The following is a 22559-nucleotide window of genomic DNA, read 5'->3' as shown; positions in this document are numbered from 1 at the left end:
CACTATATCAACATTACTGGTGTAAACTGGCAGCAAAGCAAAAGAAACTAATATAATTGGGGGCTGAACAAACTGACACAAGCTGTAACATGTAGAGTGGGGTCCAGCACAGCCCCAGCAGGGAGCACGCTGAACCCGCACAGCAAAGCAGAAAGAGGCAAAACCAGATCAAAAGCAAAGGATTAGCAAATGAACAACTTAGCTGAAAAATGCAGGATCAGGCAGGAAACAACAGACCTCAAGTTGCACAGGAATAACTAATCACCAGCAACAATTAGGGAAGCCTGTTCACTTAAATACTCCCAATCAGTAACCCCAGATATCAAATCATCATCGTCAGGTGGCAGACCTCTGTCAATCCGGCCAGCTCCACTACACTCAGTAACCACCAGAGGGAGCCCTGACTCAGAAGTAAGAGAATTCACAACAGCGGATGTTTGACCAGCAGTAATGATCTTACGGCCGATCATAGCCACCTGTGTTTCTCACTCTGTCATGGGCCGAACCCGAACAGTAACACGGACTATCTGTGATGTCCATGTTCGGTGTCCATGCCTGAACAGTAGGTTTTCAGTTTCACCCATCTCTACCCCAGACTACTCACTGCCACCACCGGTTATTTATATAGGCTGACTGGCGGCCTGGTTTTGGTAGCATATATGGCTTCGGGGTGCGGTTTACAGAACAAAAGGTACATAACTATTACATTTTATATGTAATCCACAACGATAGGCAGTGTTTATAAAAAATATACAAAAGATTTTACAAAGGGTACTAAATACAGCATATACAGTTACATCAAATAAAAAGGGTTTTCAAAAGAAAGTACTAAACCTATCACAGCTTATTCAGTTTAGCAAAGGAGATCACTTCGATTGGAGGTGTTTAGTGAACGGAATTCATGCGTACACTCTACAAGAACACATCATAATTTGCCTTGACCTTTTATCAGCATGAGTTAAACCCCCCGTTGATGACCTCATGTGGGCCTGGTTGTGGGATGCTCTCAGCCTTTCAGGATTTTATGAAATGACCAACTTATGAGATATCGTCACTCCTGATCACGGAAGTTCGAGATCATTGCCATATTTTTTGTTGTTTTTTTACCTTTCTATAGATAACATAGCTGGTGTCAGTTTTCTGGTCAATGTTTATTTGGGGCTTATAGGCAGGTGTTACAGCTATGAGAAAACATATATATAAAACATATTCGTCACCAGTTAGCCCTAAAGATGAAAATATATGTCCCATCGATATTGAATCTTTACAAGCCCCAATATTCATAATTTTCCACCAGTGACATCTAGTCTATGGTAAATGTATAACATTTTCCTTGAGGGAACCAAAAGTGTCATTTCAATTCAGGATATATTTCCAGGGGACAAAAGCCTCTTCCACTTTTCTATCTATGTGTAAACACATGCACCCTTTTGTTATCCAACTCACTAAAAAGACCTTTCCTGTCTTAATTACCTGTCTTATCTATAAAACTCTGTCTACGCACAATAGACATCCTTGTTGGTAATGCAGGGGTCCTTTTCTTCAAAAAAGAACTGCCTGCATGTTAATTAAGATTATCACATTCCAAATATACCTAATTTCCTACACCTTTATGCCAATTGTACCAGTTGTTTTCAAGGCAGCTTAGATTGCAAGCTCTTGTCCTAGTGCAAAAGAGGAGGAGGGTGGTATTTACCCCCCTCACTAGGGGCTTCAGAGATCTTAATATTTTATATAACATATCCCTGCATTAAAAATGCCCCATCCATACTTAACTAGACTGACAGCTTTTTTTTTTTTTTACTATTTCCTTTTTGATGACTCTTCACTTGAGAATCCCAGTGCATGTTGGAATACTCAAACGAAATGTCATCAGTGCAAAGGCTGCGGTCATTGCTAGTCCTTGCTCTATCCCTGTGCACTTTGCACTGTGTGATGTGCACAATGACATCATGCACTCTGTTGCCAGATCAAATCAGCAGTGACGAGCCGGTAACAGAGCAGTGTCAGAATACTCGGCGTGCAGAGACCAGCGACATAACTTTCAGGGGGTATTCTGACAAACATGCTCAGTTACCTGCTCATCACTGCTGATCTGGGCCGAGAACATAGAGTGCATTGTCATTGTGCATATTGCACAGTGTGCAGGGTCTTGCCAAGCCCTTGAAATGAGCATCACTGGAGAGTGAGCGCAGACTCGGCCCCCTGATGACGCTTTGTTTGAGCATCCCGGAATGCACTGGAATTCTCAAATAAAGCATCATCAAAAACAAAGTAGGGAAAAATAGAATAGCAGTTAGATAGTGTAGTTAGGGACCGGTAGGAAATTTTAAATGCAAGTATATTAGAAAATAGTTTAGATTATGGCACTAAATAGATATTTAGAATGAAAATTACTTTGCCATCCTAAGTGCCCAAAATAGGCCTATTTTGAGGTGGATTGAGGATTTTTCAATCTGTTAATAGGCTGTAAAGTTCTACTAAGGTTCTGTTCCCTGTTCATATGTGCCACAAACCCCGATGTATGCACCTGTATGCCACACAGTGGAATACTTCACCCATAGGCTCCCTTGTATAAAAAAAAGTATTAATAGCAGAAAACTAGATTTTTGAGATATAGTAGATGTTTTACTTCCCGTGCATAGGCCATAAGAATTTGCATGAATTGGCGTTTATTGAGTCTATTGGATCCTATGGATACATTGGTCATCTACACCAGGAGCATTCCTAACACATGCACCCAACATAATACAAAGATGCTGTGTGGTGATAGACTTCTCTTTTCTGTAAATCTTGACACTGAAAACATGCAAATTATAAGACAACTTTACATCGCACATAGTCTTTTATTAGAAACAAAACTATCCAACTGTTCATGGAAATTACAGACACTGGCACATTAGATCCCAATGGTATACACACAATAGCATTCAAGGAATTAAATATTATTCTCTTCTTTCTGACTGTGCACGGAAAAGTCCCCAACACATAACACCCTGTTGGCAATTTATTCATATGTTTCCAGGAGATATAACAGAGGAACATCACAAGACAATGTTCTAGGAAAATATGCTCCAGAATTCTTATTTTAACCATACAAGCCCCCGTGCCAATTTTCATAGACTAAAATTAGTCCACTCCATGTATTAGAGCAGTTCAGCCTTGTGCACAAAGCCATATAACCACAAAACCTCATTTTTACTTTCACAAGATTAGACTATCTTGTAATATTTGCCTTTAAAACACTGATTAACTTACAATAGTGTAAAATATCAGAAAATCTTCCATCATTTCATTTTTTATTTTCTGGGTGAGGGCTCATTTAGAAGGCCATAATGTGGCCACACTGAAGATCTGATGACCTGCACTAACGACATCATATATCCCTACAATGAATAGTAGTATACATGTCACACATATTGCCTTAAATACTGTCACTGTCTCTCTTCATTTCATAAGCCCCTAATAAGCCTATGCTGATTTCAGACATTGGGATGTTCCCCTTGATAGCAGTTATTCCGGTGTTAGTGCAGCTATGGGTTGGGCTTGGTTGGGATGGTGGCGGATGTGGCTTGCAGCAGTACACCTGTTTTTTAAAATGCTGCCTAAAACTTCTGCTGAGCCAATACAAGGCAAATGGATTAACACAGGAATTGCTAAAAGCAAGTATACGGGCAAAAATAGTAGCAGAGAGATGGAGCATAGAGGAATTCACCGCTGAGTAGTAGGTGAAGGATCGATACAGGTAGAGGATATGGTTAGGTAACCAGCAGAAAGCAAAGAGGGCGACCAACACCAGCACCGTTTTGGCAACTCTTTTGCGGGATTCAATCTGCAAAATAAAACAAGAAAAATGATAAGGCGGTGACTAAGGACAGTGCCTGTTTTTTTCTGGATTTTAATATTTTTTTTTAATTACTGTAATCTGAATGGCAGGCAGATGAATGTGACATCATTTACATGCATCTGCGCAGAAGTGTACTTAAAAGGAACCTGAAAATCTATTCTGTTCAGTGTGAGCCATTAAAGGAGTTGTGTCTTCTATCTTCTCCTCCCTGCCTCCCAGCTTCCTGCTTATTATGGTGACAGTGCACTCTTGAAGATTGACGGTTCAGGCCAAAAGCATGGCCAAGCTTCTCACCCGAATAAGGCACTATGATGCTTCTAGCAAAGTCAGCCATTACTCTGAAGCATGGTAGAAGACATGCAGGGACACTGAGACTCTTCAGATCCAGAAATCTAGCCAGATTTAGAACAGCACTTGCAAGATACATAGGAAACAGCTTGAAAGCAAGCACTCCTAGTCTCGAAGTCACTCTTGCAACAGACAGTATGGTACAGAATAAAATATTTTAAAAAAACTCTTTTTTAATAAGAGATCATTTACAAAGTTGATTGCAATCAATTTTACCCATTTAGTAAGAATGGAAAGCCTATTTTAGTTAAATGATACAATTACTCCTCACACCATTGGTAGCATTTACCTTAGGTGCCTTGATTGAGTTCATTGTAACAGAGGATTAAAGCAAATCTCTGAGCTCATAGCTGTATACTGAACATTTGATTCAGTTTATGATTTGATTTAGTATTTTCTTGCAAAAATTGCTGCCAAGATTTATGGTGAAAGCATGTAAGTCCTGCTTCCCTGGCATACTCATAGAAAAACTTACGAGTCCTGCTTCTCTGACTTACTCACAGAAAAAGCCTGTGAGTCCTGCTTCCCCATCCTGCTCATTGAAAAAGCCTGTGAGTCTTACTCCCCCACCTACTCACAGAAAAGTCTGTGAATCCTGCTTCCCCAACTTGCTCATTGAAAAAGCCTATGAGTCTTACTTCCCCACCTACTCATAGAAAAAGTTTGTGAGTCCTACTTTACCCACCCACTCATAGAAAAAGCCTGAGTCCTACTTTCCCACCCACTCATAGAAAAATCCTGAGTTTTGCTTCATCACCTACTCATAGAAAAAGCCTGTCAGTTCTTCTTCCCCACCTAATCATAAAAAGTCTGAGTTCTGTTCCCTCACCTACTCATAGGAAAAGCCTATGAATCCTGCTTCTCCAGCTACTCATAGGAAAAGCCTATGAATCCTGCTTCTCCAGCTACTCATAGGAAAAGCTTGAATCTTGCTTCCCCACCTACTCATAGAAAACGCCTGAGTCCTGCTTTCCTTACCTACTTATAAAAAAGGCTGTGAGTTCTTCTTCCTCGCCTACTCATAAAACGTCTGAGTCCAGTTTCCTCACCTACTCATAGGAAAAGCCTATGAATCCTGCTTCTCCAGCTACTCATTGAAAAAGCCTGTAAGTCTTACTTCCCCCCACATACTCATAGAAAAAGCTTGTGAGTCCTGATTCCCTCACAACTTATAGAAAAAAACTGAATCCTGCTTCCCTACCTACTCACAGAATAAGCCTGTGAATCATGCTTTCCTTACCTTCTCATAAAAAGCCTGTGACTTCTGCTTCCTCACCTACTCATAAAAGTGAGTCCTGCTTCTTCTCACACTCATAGGAAAAGCCTATGAATCCTGCTTCTCCACCCACTCATAGAAAAAGCATGTGAGTCCTGCTGACTCTTACTCAACCAAAGCCTGTGAGTCCTGTTTTCCCAAAAAAATCATAAAAAATCCCGCTTGTCTCCACCTACCCAGAGAGAAAACCTGTGAGTTCTGTTTACTCCACACACTCACTGATAAACTGAGTCCTGCCCCCCACCTACCCATAGAGAAAGCCTCTGTGAGCCATGTTTATCTCATCAATTCATAGAGAGAGGCTGTGAGTCCTCCACCCCAACTACTCATAGAGGAAGTCCATTAGCCATGCTTCCCACACCCAGTGACAAACACAGTCTGTGAAACCTACTCGACCCACCCAGTATACAGAGTGAATGACAGTATACAAAAATCATTTTGAGTTGGTGGGATATGCAGGATTTTTCTTTTAGTGGACACTGATGTGCTGCAGAGCTGGCTGTCAGTCATAGTACCAGAGCGTGCTTATATCCGCTGCTCACAGTGTAGTGAGTGCTGGGGTGAGTGACTGTAACCACTCCATGTACGCCCCATGACCGAAACATAGTGCCTCCCATGAGGAACTAAGTTTGTTTTCTCCCAGTAGCCGTACATTCAGTGAGGTGGCCGGGCAGTATTCTACCGCTATCTACCTGCCGATTAACCCTATATCTGCAGGTAAATGGCATTTTCTGAGGTTAAGCTGTTTTTTACAATCTCAAAAACGAGACAGTATATCCTAAGTTTAGCATCCCCCCCTCTGTTCTATGCCGCTGTGTTCTGCATATGATATTTTTATAATCCATACGATCCATATGTAAAAGACACTGACTTTCCACTAGCATATGTTCATATTTTGTTCCAGATCCATATCCATGTGTTACCCAAATACCATATGTCGTTAAGAATTTCAGCATTTTTTAGCGATTTAATTTATTCTCAATTCATTGCCAGAAAGAACCGTTGTCATCTATAGACTTATTATTATCATAAAAGAGACACTGGGTACAATATATTAGTCTTGGGGACAGGAGTTGATAATTTCTGAGCTTCATGTACTGTTAATGAATGCAATTTTAGAGATAAAAAAAATAATAATTTCCCAATTAAGCAGTCTCCAAAGAAAATTTACAAACTACTCATTAGTCTGTGATGGGAAGAGCAGCAGATATTTTTGGCCTCTTAATAATTAATGAGGCTGTTGCTAATTTGAAATAATTGGTTCCAGCCTGGAAGTTTCTAGAGTTGGCGAACAATATTTGAAATGTAAATTATTTAAAAAAAAAAATAATTACAATTTGATGCTCTTGTCCTAGAAATTTTAGTTAATAGTGGATAGTGTATTGTTGATGTGTACATTCATTGTGGTCCATAGCTGTGAGCACTAATATCTGGTTAGCGTGGGAACATTATTTCCAATGAAGATTTCATATAAATTGTCAATATTTTCCCCTCTCACTTGACCCCCGATAAAGCAATGATATGTAAATGAAGGGTTTGGTGAACGGACAAGGCTTACGCGGCTTTGCATTTAGTAAGTGAGATGCTTGCTGCAGCTGAAATCTACCCGGTGTTCTATCTGTAATAAAGACCAAGATTAGACTAACAGTGGTTTTACAAATTACGGTAGTTGATTGAGGCGAGATCAGTTGACCATCTAATTCTTATAGTCATGTCCTCAATTTCTCCAACAACAACAATCAGGTAAAGGAAGGATCAGGCATGTTGGATTTCAACATACTCAATCATTAGAGATATAAGGTACCATCAGATGTTTCTAGCAGCAACTTACTACTCTCTCCTTATTGAGAACATGTACATGCTGAGCTGCGCATGTGTATGGAAAAGGGAACAAATAGCTGTTGGCCCAGTGAGCGTAACTGCTATCTAAAGTGTATAGTCAGACTAGAAGGGTTGTCTGAAACTAACATTTATTTTATTCCTAAATGTCTGTTTTATTTAATATCATAATCTAATATCTTTTCCAATCTACTTTAATTAAAAATTTCATATTGTTACCTTATTATAAGGGGGCAGAGGGTGCAGTCACCTTACCCTAAAAGGAATCTACATGGTAAGGCTAATTTCACACTTGCTTTTTTTTGCAGCGCGTTTTTCCCGCAAAAAAACGCATTGAAAAAACGCATACAAACGCATACAAATGCTGCGTTTTTTTCAAGCATTTTTATGAGCATGCATGAAAAAAAGCAGCGTTTTTATGCGTTTGTATGCGTTTTTAGTGCGTTTTTACCGCGTTTGCGTTTTTTTCCAACATTAGGTGGCCCCTCACACTAACCCAAACCATGACTTTACTAACCCTAACCCTGACCCTAACCCTAACCCTAACCCTGACCCTAACCCTAACCCTGACCCTAACCCTAACCCTTAACCAAACCATACTAACCCTAACCCTGACCCTAACCCTAACCCTTAACCAAACCATACTAACCCTAACCCTGACTCTAAACCCTAGCTAACCCTAACCCTAGCCCTAAACCCCCTTAACTAACCCTAACTCTAACCCAAACCCCTAAATTCCATTGTCCAACTAATGGTAAAAAAAAAAACGCATGCGCAAAAAAACGCATACATAAGCATGCCAATGCGCACATATGCGCACCCATAGACTTATAATGGGTGTCTTGCTGTAAAAAAAACGCATTGCGCGCGCATGCGTTTTTTTGAGGCAAGTCGGACGCCCAAAAAATGCAACAGGATGCATTTTGTGCGCCCGAGCGCATACCGCAAAAAAACGCATGCGCGGAAAAACGCATACAAACGCATGTGTATGCGCACATAAGCGCATCCCATGCAAAGTATAGGGAAAAAAAACGCATGCGTTTTTTAGCGCTAAAATCCCGCGAAAAAAAACGCAAGTGTGAAACCAGCCTAACATAGTAACGTAGTATTTAAGGTTAAAGGAAGACTTTAAGTCCATCTATTTCAACCCATAGCCTAACATGTTGATCCAGAAGAAGGGAAAAGAAACCCATGCGGCAAACACTAAGCTTCACATTGGGGAAAAAAAATTCCCCGACTCCACATACGACAGTCAGACAAGTTCCCTAGATCAACCCCCTATCAAGGAATCTAGTATAAATAATCTGTAAAATAATACTTTACAACTTTACAAGAAAGTCATCCAGTCCCTTCTTAAATTTTATTAGGGAATCACTCATTACAACATCATACGGCAGAGAGTTCCATAGTCTCACTGCTCTTACAGTAAAGAATCCGCATCTGTGAGTATGCTTAAACCTTCTTTCCTCCAGACGTAGAGGATGCCCTCTTGTCCCCGTCCCAGGTCTAAGAGTAAAAAGATCATTAGAAAGGTCTTTGTACTGTCCCCTCATGTATTTATACATTGTAATAAGATCACCCCTTAGCCTTTGTTTTTCCAAACTAAATAACCCCAAGTGTAATAACCTATCTTGGTATTGCAGACCCCCCAGTGCTCTAATAACCTTGGTCGCTCTTCTCTGCACCCGCTCTAATTCAGCTATGTCTTTCTTATACACCGGAGACCAGAACTGTACACAGTATTCTAAGTGTGATCACACTAGTGACTTGTATAGGTGTAAAATTATGTTCTCCTCCTGAGCATCTATGCCTCTTTTAATGCATCCCATTATTTTATTTGCCTTCGCAGCAGCTGCCTGACACTGGCCACTAATTGTGAGTTTGTTGTCCACGCATACACACAGGCCTTTTTCACTGACAGATTTGCCCAGTGTTCTACAATTAAACACATAATTACCATATATACTTGTGTATAAGCCGAGATTTTCAGCACTTTTTTGGTGCTGAAAACGCCCCCCTCGGCTTATACACGAGTCCTTGTCCAGAAATCCGGAGGGGGAGCAGCGCATGAGCCGGCGGCTGTGGCACAGTGACAGCTGCAGCTGCAGCCACCGGCTAACAGAAGACATCATATTTACCCTCCTCGCGCCGTCGCTGCGTCTCCATCCCTGCATCTCCATCCCGGCGCCGGCAGCTTTTCCTGTGCTCAGCTGTCACGTGGTACCGCTCATTAAGGTAATGAATTTGCACGCGTCTCCACTCCCATAGGCGTGGAGCGCATATTCATTACCTTAATGAGCGGTACCACAGGAGAGCTGCTGCCCTGGGACAATGGAGATGCAGTGACGGCGCAAGGAGGGTGAGTAGGACTGAGGGTGTGAGCCATGCAGGACCGGGGGAGCCATGCAAGACAGGGGGGAGCCATGCAAGACCGGGGAGCCATGCAGGACTGGGGAGCCATGCATACAACAGGGAGAGCCACACATAGCAGGACAAGGCGGGGGGAGCCACATATAGCAGGACAGGATGAGGGGAGCCACACATAGCAGGACAGGACAGGGGAGCCACACATAGCAGGACAGAGGGAGCCACACATAGCAGGACAGGAAAGAGGAGCCACACATGCCAGGACAAAATGGAGGAGCCACATACCAGGACAGGACGGGGGGAGCCACGCATAGCAGGACTGGGATAAGGGGACAATGCATACCTGGCTTATACTCGAGTCAATAAGCAATAAGGTGCCTCGGCTTAAACTTGGGTCGGCTTATACTTGAGTATATATGGTATACATCTTATTTCTTCTGCCCAAATGCATCCCCATTAAAGCTCATTTGCCATTTATCAGCCCAAGCTTCTAGTTTATGTAAATCTTCCTGTAATATTAAATTGTCCCCCTCTGTATTGATTACCCTGCAGAGTTTAGTGTCATCTGCAAATATTAAAATTCTACTCTATATGCCCCCTACAAGGTCATTAATAAATATGTTAAAAAGAAGCGGGCCCAATACTGACCCCTGTGGTACCCCACTGCTAACCGTGACCCAGTCAGAGTGTGCTCCATTAATAACCTCCCTTTGTTTCTTATCCCTGAGGCAACTCTTAATCCACTTACACATATTTTCCCCTATCTCCATTGCTCTCATTTTATGTATCAACCTTTTGTGTGGCACCGTATCAAAAGCTTTTAAAATGTCCATGTACACCACGTTCACTGCGCTTCCTTGGTCCAGTCCGGAACTTACCTCTTCATAGAAGCTTATCAGATTAGTCTGACAGGAACGGTCCCTTGTAAACCTATGTTGATATTGGGTCAAGAGGTTATTCTTCTTCAGATACTCCAGTATAGCATCTCTTATAAAACCCACCAGGATTTTACCCATAGTAGAGGTTAAGCTTACTGGCCTATAATTTCCAAGTTCAGTTTTTGTCCCCTTTTTGAATATTGGCACCACATTTGCTATATGCCAGTCCTGTGGTACAGACACTGTTATTATGGAATCTTTAAAGATTAAAAATAAAGGTCTATATATGACTGTACTTAATTCCTGCAGTACTCTTGGGTGTATCCCTTCTGGGCCCAAGGATTTGTCAACTTTAGTGATTTTTAGACGCGTCATGGTTCCACCCCTCAGTGTGTCTGGGATACAGTTATTGACAGCTCAGCCATCCAATCTGGTACAGGGAAGTGCTGAGCTGTCAGTGTGTTGATTGACAGCTCGACTATCCAATCTGAGACTGGGAGGCGTCGGCTTTCTCCAAGTGTTTATTATCCCAGGAAATTGCCAGGCTACTTAACTGAGCTGATCCTCCCAGACTTCTGTCAGACGTACATTCAGCAAAATGAGGTTTGTTCTGTCTGTGCCTTGAGTTCTGTATGTTGATAAATCGTTTCCTGACCTTGGACCTCGTTCTGACCATCCGTCTGTTTAACCCCTTCTGCTCTGATCTGCTATCCTCCTGGTATTCTGACCTCGGAACATTACATGACTATGTTTTTGTCTCTTCCTTCTGTTTACGACGTACGCTCCTGGCATCTGACCTTGGACTCCTTGACTATCATGACTCATGGCTTGACTGTGAGAAGTGACTAGCATCACAGAAACATCATCAGTGACATCCATTTCAGGGGCTGGGCTAGTCCCTGTTCTACTCAACATGCGTCAGTTGACAATTCCAATAGATGTTCAGTAGGACAGTGACAGTGTGCTCCCTTGTCGACTAATGAGAAGTGACGAGCCGGCAAGAGAGCGCATTGTCAGTGCAAGTTATAAGAATATGTAGCGTGCAGGAAAAGCAGAGACCAATGCAGCCCCCTGCAAGTGATTCTCCCTGAAGACGGCTCTTTTGAGTTTCATAGCATGCACTGGGAATTCTCAAACAAAGCGTCATGAAACAGGAAGAAAGTAAAAAAAGCAGTTAGATATTGTAGTGATAGAATGATAGAAAAGAGATTAGATTTTGACAATAAATAGACAGACATTTAGGATTAAAATACAATTGAGTTTTGGACCACCTTTTTAAGGCTATTACCAAAACACAGTCTGAACACTAAAGGGTTTTCCCCAACATTGAAAGTTGTCAACTGGCCACTAGGACCCCCACCACTACCAAGAATGGAGCTCTGAAATGACCCATCAAGATGTGCCCCCCCACTTAATTTATTTTATATGGACTCTCTGTCAGTCCTATGGAGAATATATGGAGCAATGGTGCACACGCCCGAAACCTGATCCTTTCTCTGCGGCCCTCACCTATAAGGACGTCATCACATATCTTGTGGACAGGGGATAACATTTAATGCTGGGAATAATTCTTTAAACTGGGCCACACTTCCGTCAGATGTCAACACTTAAATGCACCTTTAGGGATAATTAGAAAAATGTCTGATTGCAGGATTAGATTACACAGGGTCTGTGTGTGGACTGTTACCAAGGGGACGCAGAGGTTTGCATGGCAACTGTAACACAAAACTGTAAAATAAAATTAAAAAAAAGACTATTTGCCAAGTTGCTTTTTTTGTCTTTCATTGGATGCATTAGAGCTATATAAAAGGATGACTTAAATGGGATGTCACTCATTTAAGCAACCATTTCAGTCACCTGACCGCTGCAGCCGATCACAGGCTTCAGCAGTCAAATGACAAAGAACAAGATGTCACCGCTTGTCCAGCACCAGAACAATAGGGGTAATCACTGGCGATTATAGCTTCATTAGTTTATCCCTAGTTTTGACTCCTCAACATTTTTGGGGGAAATTCAGACAACCCATAAAGATAACACATGCATTGCAATGTTGTGAATGCATGATTTATGAATCAGAGTAACCCACCTGTTTCCGGGCGTGCGTGTGCTCCTCAGCCGGCATATTGAAGGTGCTTCTATACAGAGTTTTTGCAATTAGAAAATAATATGCGGAAATGATGGACAGTGGCACAATGTAAAACACTAGGAAACACATGAGAGAATGAGCCTCCTGCAAGATTTTCTCCGACACTGGGTAAGGAGCACAGGCTTTAAAAGAGACATTTTTATCTGGAGTGTTGAATTCATAGAGATCTGAAAACACCGCTTCAGGAGCTGCCAGTAGCATGGCCACTATCCAGACACAAACTGCTTTTCCGCAGGTCTTTAAAACTGCGTCCGAGGTCTGCAGCTCCAAGGGCTTCACTATAGCTCTGTATCTGCACAATGAAACAACATATGGAATATATTAATGCTTTTTACACCCAGCAAGTATTTGTCAGACTACGAGTTTTGACAATAAAAATGTAGAGACCATTCTTGTGTTTAAACCCCATTGATCCTGTTGGTAGATATTGAAACGTCAGTATCTCCAGCACAATGCTGGGCATTGATTTCAATGGGCATGATCAACATAGATCCAAAAATCTTCTACCAGTAATAAAAAGTAGACCCTTGCCTCATTAGTCGGGAGCCCGCATACATATTGGAGTGTTGGCCAATATCAGCAGGTTCAGCTGACGTTAGTCTAATGTGTAGGCCTTTAGGGAGCATGAATGACCACCACTGACGCTTTCAAAATGAGAATCCCTTTTAAGCAGAGGATATTTGCTACTGTTATTGGTAAGAACCATGTCCATTTTATCATTAAAGTCACCTACTGATATGCTTATGTCTCCTCATCACATGTTATAAAGGTCAGGGAGGATCACTTAAGGGTTAAAATCCAGACATTTATGGACTTTGTCTCATGAAGACAACTCCATTGGATATTACCTTTTAGAGCATGTAGACATCAACAGGAGGGTCTACTGCAGGAACCAGACCTGTAAATGAAGAACGTGGTTGACCATTTTTGGCGATCATGTCGCTCAACATCTCTCCTTCAGTGGCTGATGCAGTGTCCAACACCACTTGTCCTTTAAAAGGTTTATTTGCATTTTGGAAGTTTATGGCATATCTTCAAGATATGCCATAAATATGGGATAGATGTGTGGTCCCACTTCTGGGACCTGCACCCATCTTAAAAAGGTGGCAATGTGTTCCCACCGGTGTGAGATAAACCCTGAACTTGATCATCATCTTGTTATCAGGAATACCACTTGAAATATTATAAAACATTATTTTACTGAATGCTCGCAAAAGATTTTAGGATAATAGAAAAATCATCAGCACTAAATCCCAAACCTACCGGACATACACACAGATCTATTCTAAAATCCATGTACGGATTATTCAACAGAAAGTGAGAAAATAAAAAGCAGTACCCATAATTGTTTCTTACCTGTCAGCACTGAGCACAGTCAGAGTAAATACTGATACTCCTACAGAGGTGAGCTGAATGAAAGATATAACCTTGCAGCCAATCCTCCCAAATAGCCATGTGTCCACCATATAGCGAGAGGCATCCACCGGCACACACGTCAAGAGAAGAAGCAAGTCTCCAAAAGCAAGACTAGTGATAAAGATATTGGGTACCGTCTGCATCGACTTAATCTTAAAAAATACTTTAATAAGTATTGTGTTCCCTAGGAGACCGATTGAAATGATAAGAGCATATGTTATGGAAATTGTCGCCAGTACTTCCAAGCCAGGGGACACATCATCACTATCTTCTCCATAGAAAATGCCACTTCCATTCCGGGCTCTCAGTAAGGCCGTGCTATTCGTGGCAGATGGCAACGTCTGGTTAGAAGATGTAAAATTTCCAGGCATATTTTCTCCCAATTTGTAAAGAATATTTCTTTATAATTTCCTCCTATGCGATGTGGAATTGATGAGCTGCATAACTCTTGGCACTAGTGCAGACATGCTATGTGCATGTTCCCCCTGATACAAGAACCATCAGTGTTAGTCTGGTTACAATATCTCCGAGCAGTGTGGGAGGTGCTGGGAATTAGTACTGAATTTTCATACAGGAATCTTGCGAACTGGGGTCTGCTCATGTTTTCCGGAATAGCAGCGTTCTCCGTTGAAGATGTCAGATAATAAGTATATTTACACTGATACGTATTCATACTCTATATAGGAAAATGTAAATTGGATCTCTTGGCTTAAATATCCATATTAAAAGGGAATGTGTTGTCATAGTTATACATTATTAATATGATTTTATGTGCTTTTTAAAATATTCACTTTCATGCTGCATGAAGTATGAAGGTTAATAAAGAGATAAAAGAAACAAAGATATGACACTTCTGCACAAGTACTTTTCCCTAAATTCACTCATTTACTAAGAAATAAAAGTTTATGTCCCTGGTTCATCAATGATGGTGCATTGCAAGCCTGTCTTGATGAATTGTGTACAACAATAAGATGCACCAAGTTCATTAAGAGGCGCGTGCTTCTTAATGAATTTGACGTATCTTTCAGCTGTCATGTGTCACCACCAGAAATGTTCCCCAAGTTAGGGATATGAGTGCACTATATTATCAATATTATTTAACGGCATTGATGACTTGATGGATAAACACTTTGTAGGAAGATCGATCTTGTTCAAGCCTAGTTAGGTCCACCAAATATTTGATTGTACAGTATCAAGCCATCGGGTTGCTGGTCTTCCTCTTCACCTTGTTCTTTCTATTCTTCCGACCATGATGAACTTCTCCAATGATTGCTCTCTTTGTATGATATGTCTAAAGCAGGCAAGTCATGGTTTGGTGATCATTGCTTCGAGTGACATGTCTGACTTGATATGTTCTAAAATTGATTTGCTCATTTTTCTTGCCATCCATGGTATTGATAACATCCTACTCCAGCACCACATTTCAAAGACTTCAATTCTGTCTTGTTTCTTTATCATCCAGGTTTCACATCCATATGTATAAGCCGTGTCTTCGTCACCAGTGAAATGATCCTCGATGTGAAGACCTTGTCCGCTGACTTCACTGATGATTTGCCCATAGCCATTCTCCTATTGACTTCCGGTGTCGTCACTGCATCTTGAGTGATCGTTGATTCGAGTAGGTTGAAGTCCTTTTCAACTTCCAGTTTGTTGCCGTGCATCTCAAATGTTTCCCAGTCGTACCTGGCAGTAGTCAATATCATTGGTGCTATACAGTATCAATGAGTAAAATAAAAAATAAAATATCAAAAAAATAAAGGAGTACATTTCAAGTATAATTTATGTCACTTTTGTTGTATCAATTATGATGAACTTGTCAGGCCTGCTTGGCCATGTCCTTTCCCACCAGAGCTCTGCTCACTTTCTAAAAGTTGTAGCTAGCCAGGACAGGTGAAAAAACACCAAAAGACGCAACTTAAAGTTTCAGAAATATTTTTTGGCTAATTTACAGCAGTTTTACACCAGAATGAATCAGTCTCTTTGATTTGTTATTTAACCCCTTAATGACCGGAGCTTTTTTCGATTTTTCGTTTTAGTTTTTCACTCCCCTTCTTTCCAGAGCCATAACGTTTTTATTTTTCCGTCAATATGGCCATGTGAGGGCTTATTTTTTGCAGGACGAGTTGTACTTCAGAACGACACAATTGGTTTTACCATGTTGTGTACTTGAAAAAGGGAAAAAAATTCCAAGTGCGGTGAAATTGCAAAACAAATGCAGTCCCACACTTGTTTTTTTGCTTGGCTTTTTTGCTAGGTTCACTAAATGCTAAAAGTGACCTACCATTATGATTCTCCAGGTCATTACGAGTTCATAGACACCAAACATGACTATGTTCTCTTTTATCTAAGTGGTGAAAAAAAATTCCAAAATTTGCGTGCCGGGCTGACGTTTTTAATGATACCACTTTTGTGCAGATACGTTCTTTTGATCGCCCATTATTGCATTTTAATGCAATGTCGCAGTGACCAAAAAAATATAATTCTGGCGTTTTGATTTTTTTCTCACTACGCCGTTTAGCAATTGGGTTAATCCTTTTTATTATTGATAGATCGGGCAATTCTGAACGCGACGATATCAAATATGTGTTGGTTTGATTTTTTTTTAAATTGTTTTATTTTGATTGGGGCAAAAGGGGGGTGATTTAAACTTTTATTTTATTTTATTTTTTTTTACTTTTGGCCTACTTCAATAGCCTCCCTAGGAAGCTAGAAGCATGCCATACTTGATCGGCTCTGCTACATATAGGCAATGCTCAGATCAGATTTGCTGCATTGTTATGAGGGCCGACCACCGGGTGGCGCTCATAGCAATGTGCCAGCAACAACCGTAAAGACCATTGGTTGTCACGACAATGCGTCGCTGACCTCCGATCACGTGACGGGGGTCGGCGATGCGCTCATTTCAGGCCGGGCGCCGGAAGCGCTAGTTAAATGCCAGGTGTCAGCATTTGACAGCGGGATTTAGCTGGTTAATAGGCGCGGGCGGATCGCGATTCCGCCTGTGCCTATTGCGGACACATGTCAGCTGTTTATAATAGCTGACATGTCGCGACTTTGAGGTGGGCTCACCGCCAGAGCTCACCTCAAAGCAGGGGACACCAACCGCTGACGTACTGTCCCGCCAGCGGTCGGAAAGGGGTTAAAGTTCATTTGAGCCATTTCTGTGCCAACTTACTCTTCTAACAAAGCTGAAGGGGTTGCCCATGATAGCCAAAAAAATATATGAGTTTACATTTCCCAGTTCTGTGTCACATATGATTTCTGGGAATCATAAAAGCTTTTTAATCATTTAGTTGGTCTAGTGCAGTAATTACAGGGGTTGTCCTATCTTTCATCTTTTTTTCAGGAGCACAGCACTCTAGCCTCTTGACTTTTTTGCTTGATTGACAGTTCAAAATGTGGCATCGTTGTACCAGTGACCTGAACGGTGAAAACACAGTGAAACTGAAGCTGGGATCAAGATCTATCAGTGCACTGCAGCCATCTGGCCAGCGTCAGGGTGGCACTCATCTATAGAAAACTTACCGTAAGAGTCCCTCTTTTTTTTGCTCTGAGAGAATTTTCAATAGCAAGTAAATTGCAAAGTTGAAAAACCAACAAAAGAAAGGGAACAGTGCCTCACCGTGTGTTGTATGATAGATAGCCTCTGATGCTGCAGTTAGGATCCAGATTCCGTTTGACCATCGGATAAATTAGAAAAGAAAATTGGATCAGCAAACTGAATTTCAATATAAAAAATTCTTCTTTACTTCATTCTTTAAAAAACGTAGTCCAGACAAATTGGAAAATCATGTAGCATTCTTACGCGTTTCTGGCCGTAGCCAGACTAACTATGATAACTATGACTAAGGGCTTCGGCCAGAAACGCGTAAGAATGCTACATGATTTTATAATTTGTCTGGACTACGTTTTTTAAAGAATGAAGTAAAGAAGAATTTTTTTTATTGAAATTCAGTTTGCTGATCCAATTTTCTTTTCTAAATTGAAAAGTTGCTTGATTTTACAAAAGCTTAGCAATTTAGTCATGAATGAGATATAAGAATAACCTTTAACCCCTTTACGACCATGGGATTTTCGTTTTTTGCATTTTGATTTTTTGCTTCCCTTCTTCCCAGAGCCATAACTTTTTTTTATTCTTCTTTCAATATGGCCACGTGAGGGCTTGTGTTTTGAGGGTCGAGTTTTATCTTTGAATGACACAGTTGATTTTACAATATAGTGTACTGGAAAACGGGGAAAAGGTCCAAGTGCGGATTAAATTGCAAAAAAAAAATTCAATTCTACAATTTTCTTTCAGTCATGTTTCACTATATGCTAAAACTGACCTGCCATTATGATTCTCCAGGTCATTATGAGTTTGTTGAGACCAAACATGTGTAGGTTCTTTTTTATTTATAGTATGTGGTGAAAAAATAAAGTCTAATGTTTGTAAAAAAAAAAAAATTGCACAGTTTTTCGATACCCATAGCATCTCAATTTTGGGGGATCTGGGGCTGTGTGAGGGTTATTTTTTGCATGCTGACCTGACATTTTTACTGATACCATTTTGGTGCAGATACAATGATTTGAACTCATATTATTGCATTTTATTGCAATGTTGCAGCGACCAAAAAAATGTAATTCTGGCATTTTTCTTTTCTTTTCTTGTTACGCCATTTACCGATTGGATTAATTATATTTTTATGTTTTGATAGATCTCGTGATTCTCAACAAAGCGATACCATATATCTGCATTTTTTTATTGTTTTATTTTGAATGGAACAAAATGGGGGTGAATTGAACTTATATTTATTTTATATTTTTAAAAACATTTTCTACTTTTGAAATGCTTCAATAATCTCCTTAGGAGAATGAGCCCTATAGGGAGGACACAGTTGAAGAAGGGTCCCAATATGGAAAGGTGAGGTCACTATGAAGAGCATGTACCTAAGAGGGACAGTGTGGGGTCATATTTTGTGCAGACAATGTAGGGAGGAGCAATTATTTATTCAGGGACTCAGCGTAGGGCAGATGTTTTTATTCAGGAGCATTATAATGACACGTCTATCTTTAAGGGCATCATGTGGCAATTTGCTGCAGAAGACCGGAGAAGATGGAAGTCTGCAGAGACGGCTGTGGATGAGAAAACTCATCATGGGGTCTGGACAAGATGAAGAAAAGAAGAATGACTCCAGAGACAATGTTATCTATAAGGTACCTGGATGTAAATATTATTTGTGATACTGACAATTCTCATGTTTTTATTTATGTTAGGAACATTAAAGGGGTTGTCCAGGTTTGTGATGAGTCTGCAGTCATTCTATGTGAATGCAGACTTCTGAAAACTAACAGTGCTCACTGCACTCTGTTAGGATTGTCTCATGCCGGTAATTTACATACATGCGGTCATGTGCTGACTAGATATGTGGCCTCACTCAATGAAAATGAACTAAGCGAGGTCGGGCACGTCTAGTGAAATGTGGCCACAAGTATGACCGTCCACTCTTGCCGTCGGCGAAGGAGAATCCTAAAAGTATGCAGTGCACTTGTTGTGAGACTTCAGAAGCCTGAAATGTCAGAATTCAGTTCTGCAGGTTCCAGTAGTCATCACATGGACACTTCACTCATATGTGATTTTCATACTTATGGTCCTGTGACAACGAGCTTCTGTTCCTGCTTCTCTCAGTTTTTCACGGAACATTGAGAGCATTAGGCCAGGTTCATATTGCATTAGAGCAGTCCGTTCAGCGCATGCGGTAGGTGTCTCCAATCCGGACACTCCAATCCGGAATTGAAAATGTAGAGATGATAAGGTCTCTCCGGTAGCCAGGAATCTGCCGAATAGAAAATGGGAAAAAAAATCAGTACATGGCTTTTAGAACAATCATATTAATGAGAGGTATTTCTTTTTCAAAATTGCATGCCTCAGGGTCATCAACAGATGTTCCTCAGCAGGAATTGCTAGACGTAGCTGTGTGTCCTTCCTGGTGATGGACCCTCGGACACGTAGCAGCAAGTCATGAAAGCTCTGTTCCGACATTCTCGAAAAACTTCTCAGGGTTTTCATGCAGCTCTGTGTACAAGTGGTAGGCTCCATGACTTTCTCGGACTTCTAAGATGGGGTGTTGCCAATAGTGACGACGACGTCTTCTCCATCTTTCTCTCTTTCTTCTTCACAAGCAACAGCAAAGGCATAAGCCAATTTCAATGACACAAGATTAAGAATGAAGCTCTCCTTAAGAATGAAGCTCCCCATGCTAATATCCATCTTGCAGCTAAATACAGCAGCAAAAGATGAGTATTTCATCAGTGCAGTGTGTCTATATATAGAAATCCCATGAGACATGCCCATTAGGTGTCTGGTGTCAAGGAAACTCTACTGAAAAAACATTGGAAATATCGAACACATGCGCAGAAACAACGCAAATGCATGCAAAAACGCATGCACACACAGCTTTTTTTAGCTTCATTCGTAAGATAATGCGGATAAAAAACACTGCGTAAACATGCGTTTGCATGCCGTTTTGCGCATGCAGATGATACTCTGCGCACAGAAACGCTAATGTGAACCTAGCCTTAGAGACATGCTGGTAGCCTTCAGCAGTTCTATGCAAAAGGACTTTGCACTTTAGTATTGCCTATACAAACTCTAATTAAGGAACTAGATAAGGCTGGTTTCACACTAGCGTTGTGTAGCGCATCGGATGGCAGCCTACTTCCTTCTTTCTTCCTCCATTAAGCCCTGCCCACTGCCACACCTCTTTCTTCAGCTACACCTATGTCTGCATGCATCCTGCGTACCCTATCTTGAACATTGGGTATGCAGGCCATGCGGATGCATGCTGACGCATCCACATGCATCGTTTTAACACTGCACTGAGCTGCGCCGAAAGCAAAAAGTTGCGTTTTGTTGTGGTCGGCGGACGCATCTAAACGACGCATGAAGAAGCGTCAGCATACTTCCTCATGGCCTGCGTACCCAATGTTAAAGATAGTGTATGCAAGACGCATGCAGACGTAGGTGGAGCTGAAGGAAGAGGTGCGGCAGTGGGAGGGCATAACGGAAGCAGAAAGAAGGAAGTTGGCTGCCATCCGCAGCCCTGCCGAACGCTAGTGTCAAACTAGCCTAAGAGAGTTTATCACATGGAAAATAAAATGCAAGACTTTGCTAAATCACACAACAAGCTGATAGATGCACATAACGAACTCTCAAATGATTTGAAAGCCATTCAAAATATACTTGTGGATTTGGAAGATCGCTTTATGCGAAACAATGTAAAATTCCGTTAGTTGATCTGCTACTTAATTGTTAATGATGGTCAAATTAATGTTTTGTATTTTTATGTTCTCTTTTACATACAGGCTAATTCTGAAAGTTTGGTGGATTTTGGTAAAGATGGAGTTGATGTTGCACATCTGTACATGGTTGGTCACAGATTTTATCTGGCTTCAGCATTTTCCTAAGTATAAAAATAGTGATTAAGATATGCTCAATTAATGTTAATGGTCCACAGAAAAGATCTTTTATGTGGAAGGAGGCAGTTTGCTCTAAATGCAACATCTTTTGTGTCCAGGAAATTCATATTATCCATAGAGATGATGGTAGACTTTGACACCTCTTTTTTCCACATGTGTTACAGACCAATTATAAGAAAAAAACAGAGGTGTAATGCTAGCTATCAGCAACTCTGTGGCTTTCTCCCCAATATGTTTGGATTCTGACTCACAAGGGAGATATATACCGTATATACTCATGTATAAGCCGAGATTTTCAGCCCATTTTTTTGGGCTGAAAGTCCCCCTCTCGGCTTATACATGAGTCATATACCTGGAGGTCGGCAGGGGAGGGGGAGCGGAGGTGTCAGAGATCATACTTACACCCCCTGGCGCGGTCTCTGCAGCCCCCTCGCTTTTCCAAGGTCTCCCTTCCTGCATTCAGCGGTCACGTGGTACCGCTCATTAAACTTATGAATATGCGTATATTCATGAGTGTAATGAGTGGTATCACATGACCGCTGAAGGGAGGAAGGAAGACCGTGGAGAAGCGGGGCTGCAGAGACCACGCCAGGAGGAGGTAAGTATAGCCATATTCACCTGTCAGTGGTCTATCGCTGCTCATCACTGTCTGCTCTGCTGAGTCCTGTCAGTGACATTTAGGCAGCAGGGGGCACGTTGACGTGGTTAGTGCATGCTGCGCCCTCTACTGGCTGAACAGTCACTGACACAGAAAGCGGCAGACAGTGGTGAGCAGCAGTAAATATCTCAGGTGCCGGGTCCTGAGCTGGAGAGGTGAGTATGGCATTTTTTTTTGCAGCAGCATATGGGGGCATAATATATGGAGCATCTTATGCTGGCAGCATATGGGGGCATATTCTGTGGAGCAGCATATGGGAGCATATTCTATGGAGCAACATATGGGGGCATAATCTATGGGGCGGCATATGGGGGCATAGTCTATGTAGC

At 41.4% G+C, this 22559-nt stretch overlaps 1 protein-coding gene and 1 long non-coding RNA gene across 2 annotated transcripts; one reads left to right on the top strand and one right to left on the bottom strand.

Moving 5' to 3' along the window:
• Positions 1-2826: 2826 nt before the first annotated feature.
• BRS3 (bombesin receptor subtype 3) lies at positions 2827-14739 on the bottom strand. Its single transcript, XM_073543550.1, has 3 exons — positions 14058-14739; positions 12642-12993; positions 2827-3832 (listed from the first exon to the last, which is right to left on the bottom strand). The coding sequence occupies exons 1-3, from the start codon at positions 14486-14488 to the stop codon at positions 3425-3427; spliced, it is 1191 nt and encodes a 396-aa protein (XP_073399651.1). The 5' UTR covers positions 14489-14739; the 3' UTR covers positions 2827-3424.
• Positions 14740-17480: 2741 nt separating this feature from the next.
• Positions 17481-21989, top strand: LOC141048211 (uncharacterized). The gene is made up of 3 exons (XR_012219985.1): positions 17481-17643; positions 19172-19310; positions 21459-21989. It is a non-coding gene; the product is annotated as an uncharacterized lncRNA (long non-coding RNA).
• Positions 21990-22559: the final 570 nt, after the last annotated feature.

The sequence above is a fragment of the Dendrobates tinctorius genome, unplaced genomic scaffold (genome assembly GCF_039654945.1).
Source record: "Dendrobates tinctorius isolate UK_male_01 unplaced genomic scaffold, ASM3965494v1 ptg000133l, whole genome shotgun sequence".
Taxonomy (NCBI): Eukaryota; Metazoa; Chordata; class Amphibia; order Anura; family Dendrobatidae; genus Dendrobates; species Dendrobates tinctorius.
Note: the sequence above shows the minus strand (reverse complement) of the source record. Positions and strands in the feature narration are given on the sequence as shown.